The sequence below is a fragment of the Mustela nigripes genome, chromosome 1 (genome assembly GCF_022355385.1).
Source record: "Mustela nigripes isolate SB6536 chromosome 1, MUSNIG.SB6536, whole genome shotgun sequence".
NCBI lineage: Eukaryota > Metazoa > Chordata > Mammalia > Carnivora > Mustelidae > Mustela > Mustela nigripes.
The window spans coordinates 164,215,498-164,227,687 of NC_081557.1; the positions used below are offsets into that span (position 1 = coordinate 164,215,498).

General features: G+C 36.9%; 1 protein-coding gene across 2 annotated transcripts in view; it reads right to left on the reverse strand.

Moving 5' to 3' along the window:
- Positions 1-12,190, reverse strand: part of PPP3CA (protein phosphatase 3 catalytic subunit alpha) — a 325,865-nt gene that overhangs the window by 73,883 nt on the left and 239,792 nt on the right. For both annotated transcript variants that reach the window (XM_059376542.1, XM_059376531.1), the window contains exon 3: positions 8,263-8,387. In XM_059376542.1, the coding sequence (XP_059232525.1) occupies positions 8,263-8,387 (125 nt within the window). The remainder of the gene's footprint in view (positions 1-8,262; positions 8,388-12,190) is intronic.

Below are 12,190 nucleotides of genomic sequence, written 5' to 3' on the forward strand. Positions count from 1 at the left end.
ATAATTAAACTGAAGGCCAGAGATCTCACTACACATTCTGCAAGTAACTACAGGAAGAATTTCATATACCTTAAAACTCTCAAATTAATTACTTGGGTATTACAGTTTGTGTAAAAATGAAGGTCCCCTTTGAATTCACCAGGTTTGGAATAAGCCTCCTCTGACACAGTCATCCTGGAGTGTGAATTAAGATAAGCAGGATACTGGAGTACTACCATCAATTTCATTATCCTTCACTGGCATTCGTCAAGAGCCCACAGGAAAGAGAAAACCACTCTTTGAAAACAAGTATGCCCTTTTTTCCTCATTAAGTTTATCTTCTAAAAGTGAGGATAAGAAGATAAGAGGACCACAAAAATATTGAGAGAAGCCTGATTCTGGTTACTAAAATCTGAAACCAAAAATCATTTAAAACATTTACATTTTTATAAAGAGCTTTCCAACATAAAGTAAATATGCTGCATAATGTCCACCAAGAAAAGCTACTAGCGATTCATTTGTTGTGATACGTGTGAAGACTAATCACCTCTGTCAGCTTATATACCAATTTATTAAATGAGTGGAAATAATTATGTTTGAATATACAGTCCACGTCCTGGGGAAAAATACTAATTATCAAGGCAAGTATGTATTACTTATTTTTCAAGTAAGATATTGTTTCCAACTATGTAATTATAATTGGAGTAAACAAATAATGGGTTGACATCAAATTTTGTATACACAGACACACACACACATATATATTTGTTACTTCAATTAATTTTCTAATTATCATTTTCTGGTTATACTTATTAGCTAAAGTTCACATGACAAATAATATTACTATTTCTGAACAGTTGACCAAATGGTCTACACAAATGATCCTTAAGGCATTATGATCCGTCATCCATGGTACACATTCCCTCTTATCCCAGTGGGTAGTATGGTGGCTTGATGAGTCTCTGACTGTTACACATCTGGTTTTCAGGGTACACTGACATGCTTTCACAAAAGGAGTGTTACTCAAACTTGTCTCGCACTTCAGAGAAGATATTTGTAAACAATTATTACAGTCAACGAGAAAACTATTCCCAATTTAAACTTTACAAAGTTGTACCTTAATACTAAAGAAATACACATACACACTTCCATATTGGTTGTTAACTTCGGATGTCTAGTTTGGAATAAGATGAGAATGTAAAGTCTTTTAAAAATTATATTTATGGGGCACCTGGGTGGCTTAATGGGTTAAAGGCTGGCCTTTGGCTCAGGTCATGGTTTCAAGGTCCTGGGATGGAGCTCAGCATGGGCTCTCTGCTCAGCAGGGAGCCTGCTTCCTCCTCTCTCTCTGCCTGCCTCTCTACTTGTGATCTCTATCAAATAGATAAATAAAATCTTTTAAAAAATTATATGTATTTACTAAAATTGCCACATCTAATATATTCTGTTTTTATATTGAGAAAGAGTATATGTTTTGGCCATACTGTAGCTGCTTTTAAAAAAGTTTTCCTTGCTGTTGTTTTTATTAAAGTCTAATTTATATAGGAAGAAGAGCACATATTTTCAATACGCCAGTCAATGAGTCTGTATATGTGTATATTCTCATGAAATGACTAACCAAATCCACTCACATTTCAGCACCTAGAAGGCTCCCTTGTGGCCCTTCCCAATCAATATCCTTTTGGAAATGTTTATTACATTTCTAAAATTCCAACCACAATTCTGAACTCTTCGCATTGGCTTTGTCTGCAAGAATCTTAAGCAAAGCTATTATCTCTCCAACTAAAATCTAAAACACGATTTTCTAACCCCTGTTAAGTGCTACAGGAGTCGCTTTTTAGGACCCATATTTTCTCCTTGCCGTCTGTTAAAGATCCGGTTTTGACATTAGCACATGGCTTTATCGCCTTTAGTTTTAATTTCTGTAGCGTTTTCCTAACTGAAATCTCAAAGAGTGATACAGAAATATTTTATGATATGCTTTTCATACTTATTTACCTTTTTAATGATTCACGGCACATTTAATATCCTTGTTATTTAGCGGATATAAAGCACCTAGTATATGGGAGTTTAAGAAATATTAGTTCCTTTTTCCTGTAAATGAGAAGGAAGACAGGAACACCGGAGGTAGGAAGGACTGAAGGAAAGCAAGAAAAGAGAAAAGAAGAGGAGGAAAAAGAAAAGGAGAAAGAAAACATAACTTAATTTCCAAATTCTTGGCTCAGCATACCCTCAAAATAAGAATCCTGTTTTCACATTTTATTTCCTTCTCCCCTGTGGCAAGAACAAAATATCTTCCCAAGCGCTGACTAAAACCACAAATGCAGCCAATATGGAAGAAGTGGCCTGGTAAATGAAAGGGCAAGAGTGGATTGGAGAGTGGAGCCGGGCCAGCCTTCACCCTCAACATCTGGTGGGCAAGAGCCGCCAAGTACAACACTGTCTTGCGGGCAACTGTTCTGCCATCTAAAGTTCTAATATTCTGGGGACCTGTCGATCTGAAGCGAAATCATAATTGGACTTTATTTTTAAAAAAAGGAAAGTTTCTTCTAAAAAAAAGTATCACAATCACTATGCACGGAAACACAAATTAGTTAAAATAATTGGTTATTTTCTTCTATGTGGTAGGAGATGGCTAATGTGAACAAAATGTTCACTGAATTAATTGGTTAAGGTGGAAACAGAGAGGCCAGTTACGTTGGCCTTTTTGCACGGCTAGATGTAAATTCCTTGTGCAAATGACTTTCAACCAGACCTTGACGGTCTTTCCAGGACTACTTGAAATAATTTAACAGTTACGACTTACAATTAGTTTTAAAGTATGAACAACTGAGCACCCTCTATATTTTTATTAATTTCTGTCACAGACATGGTTTTCTCCTATTTAATCTATCAATCTTCCCCAATGAAGCAGCACTAAGGATATAGTTTTGCCAAGGATACCGTCTTCTTCATTAGTTTAATTGGTTCACTGGTAAGAGTCTTGCAATGATTTATTTTTGTAATTTATGCCTTTTGATTATGAGTATTCTTGGAAACTTGTATAGGGGAGTAAAGAAAGAGGCAAAAGAGGAAGTTAAAAAGCAAATAGACAGCTTCAGATATACATCAAGCAGCCTTCCAAAATAATTCTCCACGCTGTGATATGTTCCAATCAAAAGGGACGCCTCTCAGTCATGGGACAATTAAGTGAGGGATGTACACTGGCTGGGAAAAGATCCAAACTCCCGAAATGTCAAATGCGGCTCCTCTCAGACATTCCCTGCCTGGTCTGACAAGTATGCCGACAGGCAGCAGAGCCTCTAGTCCTGCAGTAACAGAGACCATCGGCAGCGGGGAGACAGCAGACAATTCCTTCCTCGTGTCTGTGGCATCACTCTGTCACCTAACATGGCTTGCTGCACTGTCTGCCTGTTATTCTCATGCAGAAGCACAGGATGCTGCCTGACTTGCCGTGGTTCATTTCGTCTCTGAGTTCACAGCGAATAAACACAACAACTCTTCCTGCTTAACTGAGTTTGAGGCTTGGGCTGAGACCTTTATGTAAGTAGCACAGGAGTGGGGGCTCGCTGCTAAGCTCACAGCCCTGCGGCGTGGAGCCGCACAGATTGGCTAAGAAAAGCATGCGAGCAAGCAAACAGAAGGAAACGGCGAGGCGTGCCTCGTCTGCAGTTCTGTTTTTCTCTGCATTCTCGGAGGAGCTCACTCAGATGCGGACCTCTACAGACACGTATGCTTGATCAAAGAGATTAGGTAGCATAATGCCATCATCAGAAAGAGGATGGTTTTTGGTGTGAGACAAATTATTACTCCAAACAAAATTACCTCTTCCATCACTACTCAAAAGCCCGCTTGTTTTAGCTAGGCTAATGTTGTGGGGAGTGATTTCTAATCTTGGCAGAGAGAGAAGGTGGTGGGAAGGGGTGGGGAGGGGTGTAGAAATGAACTCCGTGTCCTGCCCACAGCATATTACCTACTGCTTGGAAACACTACCCGGCAGAGATTGTATGAACCTACTCGTCAAAGCTGATTTGGTAAAATTAAACATAAGTGGCTCCTCTTTGCCCAGAGGAGAGCCAAAGAATACCTGCAGGGCAGCACTAAATTATTGAGGAATCAAGAACCTTTTGAAAGCTGTTAGGATAGTCCACGCCGGAAAAGGGAGCTCTGATTTTAGGAACTCTTGTAAACTGAGAGTGTCTTACTCAAACAGAATATGCTGTATTCCATGCTGGACCTTCAGATTGAAGAGGTGCAGGAGAGGGCCACATGTGCCTGTTTGCATGTGCGTGAGTGGATATAAAAGTGTGGATCAGCTTCTGCAACACTGATGTGTGCATTTTTTGGTGGCTCACCTCGTGAATGTGGCCAAGGCGTGGGGTGGAGTGGGAAAAGCACAGACTTCCAAGCCCGCGCTGTCATTTACTATGCATGCAACTCTCTCTGAGCTCTGGTTTTCACCCGCACGGAACGAAGACATTTGCACGTTCCTTGCAGAACTGTGAGGAATAAAGGAGCTCATGTATCCCAGCCCAACAAGAGCATTTCAGCATGCAAACAATGTAAGCTTCCTTAATCCACCATTAAGAGCCCCAAAGTATTCTCAGTAAATATATTTTTTTGAAACATCTGTTCTATTTTAAACATGATGATATCACTGAGCCATACCAAAGCCCCTCAAAGGTCACAGTCTAATCAAAATGGATCCTTTTCATAGAGGAGGACTTCACATTTTTGTTATTTCTGTATACATGTGGCGAGTCCCTGGAGCTGTACTCCCAGACACTTACAGTTTAATTAAAGAGCTGTTTGTGAAGATGGGAACTCTGGTATATGCATCTCAGAACTTCCAAATGTCCTGATACATTTGCTATGTCACCAGCATCGGGGTTCAATCTCTGATCCTTTGAATTCCAAAAGGTGCCCACGACACACAAAATTGCAAATTTTGGGGTGCCTGGGTGGCTCAGTGGGTTAAAGCTTCTGCCTTCGGCTCGGGTCATGATCCCAGGGTCATGGGATCTAGCCCCGCATGGGGCTCCCTGCTCAGCAGGGAGCCTGCCCCCCCCAACTCTCTGACTGCCTCTCTGCCTGCTTGTGATCTCTCCTGTCAAATAAACAAATAAATAAAATCTTTTTAAAAAATTGCAAATTCTATAGTTCAAGTATCTAAATAAATTGTAGACTCAAAAGAAATCTGCTGAAGAATAAGTTAGTGATTATTGCTTCTCAAGTTCTTTAATTTAAGGAAACAGAGCTCTAAAAAGCTCCTAATTAGGGAGAGTTTAGGAAACTTCAAGTAATTTGAGGCCAGAGCTTCAGAAGCCTCAACTCTCAGAGTAAAATTTCAAAGGTAAATAAACATGAACCAGATTAAGAAATAATATTATCCAAAGAAGGAGCTGGCGAGACAAAGATGGAGTCCAAATGTGTCAACTGTTCCTCAAGGAACACATGATTTAGTGGTTCCTCTTTACTAGTAAATTACTAGGGAACGGTGTTATTTCTTTGATTAGATTGAGAAGATGGCAATTAAGTAGTTCAAAATTGCAAATATGCTATTAAAAATTTTTTCTAACATAGCACTCCATCGTTTGGCCAATAAAGATAATCACTCCCAACAGGTAATCTTCGGCTTTCCCTAAGAAGGTGAGCTTCAAGGAAAGTAGAATATCTATTTCGTTCACTCTCAGAACCTTACACAGGAGTACTTTGCATGTTAAATGAATAAGATGTATTTAAGAGTCGCTCAAATAATTTTTGAAGGTATTTACGCAGATTCCACACAGTTGTAACTTAAGAGAAGTAGTAGAAACATTTTACGCCCATTTCTGTTTTCTACTTATTGCAGTCTTTTACAAACCTGGCTACATATTGAAAATCACCTCTGGCCATAGCAACAAGTTCTGGTCTATGGGATGCAAGCCAAAGTAATGGTACCACTTCTAAGAAATATGCATAAATGAGAAGACATGTCCTTCTCTTTTTCCTTTTCCTTCTAGCTGAATGCAACATGGGACATGATGGCTGAAGTTGGTGTAGCTGTCTTGGGTCACAAGGCAGTCTTTGGAATGAGCCCGTGCATCCCATGCCTATCAGAGCAACAAGGCAGAAAGAACCTGGGCCCTAGCACTATTCTGGGACACGTGGGCAGTCCCATCTGTGAGCTTCTACTAGAGAGACAAATAAACTTTTATCTTGTTCCAACCACCATTTCTCAGGTCGTTATTTTCTCCTGGCAGATACCAGTCCTAATGTGATATAAAGGTATTAGAAAATTTGTATTCAATCGCCCTTCCCTACTAAGTTGGTCGAGTTAGCACATGAATGACATCTGTGGAGTTTACTAATGTTTTCCCCTGTACTTTTCTTATTTCAATTTCCTTCCTAGCTAGTCTCCCTCCTTTGATTTAGTCTTCCTCAATCATGTTTGCTCTCAGAATTGTTCCGCTTTACTATATTGCAATGGCAATCATTTTCCATACTTCTTTTATCACAAGGTTTTAATAATTTAAATCATTGAATCCTGGATGACCACTTAGTCTAGGCTTTTGATTCTATATAACTTTTTATAGTCATATTTTCCAACATAGATTTAGTTTTCTAGAGAGCAAGGCTACACATCTCTTCAAATTCTCCATAGTTCTGATCATAGTGCATACACATTTCATGTGTTTACTAATACAGTACGTGTTTACCAAATGGAAGATATATCAAAAATTTACTTGCTCCTTTTGTTTTTATATACTAAAACCATCCATCCTGCCCTCATCATCATGAATAAATAAGAAGTATATGGTTCTCAAATACACAAAGGCTTAATATTTGGTGAAAATATTAAATATATTTTAATATATATAGCCAATGACTATAGAGTCTCTCTCTCTATATATAGACTCAATTACTGAAGGTAAATTGAACAACCAAAAATATAAAATTGGTATGATAGCTTTAAAAACAAAAGCTGTTTAAGAGTGGTATGTTCTTCAACCTCAAATATTCCTATAGTAAATAACATATTATGAAAATTTAAAAACCTAGTCCCCTTTTTACATGATTATTATGAATATATGATGTTGGTGTGAGACTTTTATAAAGTTGATTTCTCTCTTAATTAAGAATATATGGAGGGCACATATTGCATGGAGCACTGGATGTGGTACATAAACAATGAATTCTAGAACACTGAAAAGAATTTTTAAAAATAAATAAATAATTTAAAAAAGAATATTTTTTATCCTTTTAAATGCTTTTTTTCTTTTTTCCTGAGAGTGCATATAAAAATGTCAGGTACTATAGCATGAGCTCTGCTTCTTTAACAATCATTCTTATTTCAAATCATTTCTTCTTTTTTTTTTTTAAGATTTATTTATTTATTAAAGAGAGAAAAACACAGACAGCCCATGCATGTGCAAAAGTGGGAAGTGGAGGGTGAGCAGAGGGAGAAAGAGAATCCTCAAGCAAGCTCCCTATACAGAGCCTGATGCAGGCTTTCATCCCAGAACCCTGAGATCATGGCCCGAGCTGAAATCTAGAGTCAGACACCCAACCAACTGAACCACCCAGGCATCCCATCAAATCATTTCTTTCAATAAATATCTAATGAACCCTTTCTATGTTTAAGATACCATGGTAAGCACCGGGAAAAACAAAGAAGTGAATAAAGTGAGGTCTTCACCTTTATTTTGAATGAAATTTCTACTTACTTGAAGCAGGTGCAGGTGGGAGGTTGAGGAAGAACTGCTACTCAAAAATTATCTGTTTTGTTTTAATTAACAAGTTTGACAAATTACCCTTGTTAGATGACAGATGCCAAAAAAGACAAAATATAGCAGCTGTGAGTATACTCACACATACTCACACACAAAAACACAGACACAGACATAGACACACATGCACATGGTTATCAAATTACAAAGGTAAGTTATTGCCTCACAATTATAAGGCATAATCATACAAACACATTCCTGCTTATTTAATAAACTTAGTTTAGTTCTCTCAATAGGAAAAAGTATTATCTAATGTAAAATACGATGCAATTTTTGCGAAGTTGCAAATATAGAAAAGGTATAAAAGGCAAAGTCTTAATAATAGCCATTTCCTTGGCATCTCTATGCTAAAAAGCATATGGGAATCAACCGAATATAGAATACATAATATCCCAATAACTGAGGGTACTATTATAGACTAGGAATTTCCTTAAGACAATAACATTTACCACTTGTGGTTTGCCAAGATATTGTTGATTCATTCCCAAATAGCTAAGAAATGATACAGACTTACTTCGATACTGAAGTACCCTCTGTCAACATAGTCCCCTAAGAAGAGGTAGCGAGTGTTGGCAGGAGATCCCCCCACTTCAAAAAGCTTCATCAAGTCAAAGAATTGTCCGTGGATGTCCCCACAAACTGAAAGAAACAAAGAAAATTCATTTTATGGTCACATTATGATTTTCAATTAGATTAAAAAATTACAAAATCTTAGAGGCAGAAGGAAGGTATAGCTCATCTTAGCTGAAACATTCTTTTGCAAAATAGAATAAGGGAGACAGAGATTTCAATGTTAATTAATGGCAGACCTGGCTCTAGGATCCAAATCTACCAATTCACAGATTAACTGTGAAAGTAAATATAATAATAATAATGAATAGTATTGCTGTGCTTTCAATAATGAATCACCACACCCCATCCTTAGAAATTTATGCACCACTTCTGATTTAATACCAACAAGGTCATGGGATGAATTTTCCCTTTGTAGAGAAGAGATAAGGCAAAGAGAGGTTCAGAAATTTGGAATTATCTCTATATAACTGAGGTCTGAATAAATAAGTACTACATTTTATTACCTCCTGGAGAAAAAGAAAGTTAATATGTATCATAAAAACTGTATTTCATTGACCCTAAAATGCCATCAATCATAAAACACATCATTAGTTTATGCACCACCAAAAAAAAAACGCTCCAATTTAATTTAAATTATAAAAGAACATTTTATAAGATGTACTTTAATATCAGATGTTAAAATGACAAAAAAATCATTTTAAAATTAAATCGTCATTTTTTAAATTAAAAAAAAAAATCAAAGCTTGTAAAGTACCAAAATCATTGGGAAATAGTATTTCCTAACTTTCTCACCTTCTCTTTTAAAACCAAAATTCTTGAGAGAATGACGTAGCCTCTCTTTTTAGAAACCCCTTATTCAGTACTTATCATTTCCTTTACTACTTCCAAAGCCTTAAGTATATATTTATATATATTCTTCATTATACAGATGAGGAAATGGTGTAGCTAAGACAGGTTATGGGGCTAAGCAAGATCACTCTTCTCTATGGATGATCCAGGATTTAAATTCAGATTTGCATAATTCAAAGCTTTTGCTGCCAACCATCGTTTATAATAGCTTTGCTATTTTATATGTTTTACCTATGTATATGTATTTAATATTTTAAAATAACTTTATGTTTAAATGATGAACATGATGGGTTGTTTCCTGAACACTAAGAGGTTCATGGAATGAATATATCAACAAATAGAAGGCTAAAAGCATGTCATATTAACCCATTCTGTGCTGCAATCAATTTAAGATAAAACCATTTTAGTCCACCTCCATCTCCTTCCCCTTCTCCTCCTCTTGTTCTCTAGATGTGGGTCTTCATGTCTTAAATAATCCAAGTTTCTTTCTCCCTTGGATTTCCACAGGCTGATGCCTTTTCACCAACCAGTCACAGGTCAGAGGGTTCTTTCTTGAGCACTCTTTTTAAAGGAGTTGCCTCTCTCCTAAATCGTTCCTCATCCCATGAATTTGCTTTCTTCACAGTACTTAACACTATCAGGAATTGTCTAGCTTTTCCTCTCTCTGTTGCTGTGGCTCCCACCTTCCATCCTCTTGGGCCTATCTGAGCAGTATACAATGCAAGCAAATGAGGCAAGCTGTCTTTTTGTTTGCTCAGTCTCCAATTCTCAACCAGACTAGGTCCTTTCATCTTCAAAATCATTTAGTTTTAACAGCACTTCCAAACAACAAGGCTTTGACAATTCTATTAAACCTTCAAGGCAAGCTCTTTCTTCATCAACATAGACCTGCTCCCCACATTTCCCTAGCTCTCATTATTTTGCTTCTCATCCCCAACTGAACATTGTGGATGGATTACTCAACTAAGGGCCAGCACCAAAAGACCTGTCAGATTGAAAAGGCTCCAAAACCAAAAGAAACATAATACTGTTAATAAAAGCATTCCCACTTTCTATGAAAATATCCATACACTTGGCTAAACATTTCCCCCAAAATATATATTATGTCTTCAATAGATTATTAGGAGAATTTTACATATTTCCATCAGAAATGTAGAGAGTTATGGCATTAATAAGATGAAGATATCAAAGATAATGAAATAAAACATAAGGATTTTTTTTTTTTTCTGGACCATTGATACCCATATTCATGAGTAACCTGATGTGCCACAACCTGATGGTTATTTTCCTTATGAGCTGTGGTCCTACTTTTGTTTTTATACTGGAGAAGGAAGAACTCCATTAGTTTTTATACCTCTCAGGTATACTAAGCAGTTCAGTCTATTTGGTGAGAAGGTGTCATTATTTTCTTGGTTCTTTCCCTAAGTGGGGTAACTAAGTGAGTTTGAATGTGGTTATTCTAATATTCTCAGTACAACAAAATGTACAAGAGTGACCAACATCCTGTCGTGCTACCATATTCATTACTTTTTTCTCTTCTGCTATCAGGAAATACACAAATTATGCTGAAAACAATCACACGCTAAGTAATGCCTAAATGAACAATTACTTTTAAGTAACTGCCTTTTAATATTGCTTCCCTGCCCACAATGATTCTCAGTCCACCACGCATAAAACTTTATTGGAAATGATTCTCACACATGAGTGGTACCAACTTCTGATCTAAATCTCCAGAAGGAGAGTATGGAATTTTGAAGTGGGAAACTGAAAAAAAAACCATACAGAAAGGATATGTCTTTATTTCTTAAGGAAAGGAATAGCTTTTATTTCTAATATCATTGGATACCTAGTTATTAAGCTTTAGAATCACAGGCTCAGAGGGAGGTTCAAGTACACACAAACATAAATATAAATGTGTGTCTGTGTGTGTTATGCATGTGTGTATGTACATGTGAAAAACCACCCACCACAAAGGAGGAATTATTTGGAGATTAGTGGTCAGCGAAGCAGTTAGGGAGTCATTAAACAAGTTCAAGACTTTGCTCACTGTATTTTACAGCAAAGTAGTGCTAAAGTGAAAAAGGAATAAACAGCTGAGGCAGTAACAAAGGACTCTTTGTAGTCAGCTGAGTATGTTCTTGTAATCTACAAACTGGACAATGAGTCAGTCACAGCACAAGTCTGAGAGTCCCTAAAACTAGCACACTGGTAAGGAGAAAAGATAATGGCCAGCATATGGAGGATAAACAGGCTCTTGAGAAAATAATCTCAGGCAGAGGAAGGACAAGCTGGAAAGATAATCACAATCATGACCAAGCCCCTGCCTTGCATCTGCCGACTAGAGACACGCTGGTAACTCTATTTAGAAGGGATAAGTGTTCATACAAGAACCACAAGCATATTAATCATACAATTAGGTATGCACATCATAATTAATTTAGTGAATCAGCAAATAAGTATGGCCATATTATAATTTAATTATTTTTCAAAGAACTCCATTGTTTCCAAGTTCACATTGGCAATTACATTACGACATTAAAAAATGTAAACAGTAGACAGTACTGAATATAGAAGGATGAGGGCCCAGTGTAACCGCTATACAGTTGATAGTCTGAAAAGGACTTTGACAAAAACTATCATCCTGAATAGGAGTCATACTAACAAATATACTATAAAACATATACTTTCATGTAAAACTACTTTAAATAGTTTTGAATTAGTGCTAACACTCACACATTTGGTCCTGTTTTCTTGTTTACACACACGAAAAAATCAAAAACATCATTAGGTCAATTTCCTACTGACACTAAGCAAAACTTCCATAACATCATAGCATTCGAGGTTAAAGAAAGCTTAACAAATTAGAAGGTTTGTGAACAGAGGAGTGAGTTGTTAAAGACAGACAAACAGATCAAACAAAATAAAACAAAACAAAACTTCAAACGATAAATTACAGGGGAAAAATAGATATTTAATGGACCAGCACTTCTAAATTGCATCGATACCATGATTTAGAAGTC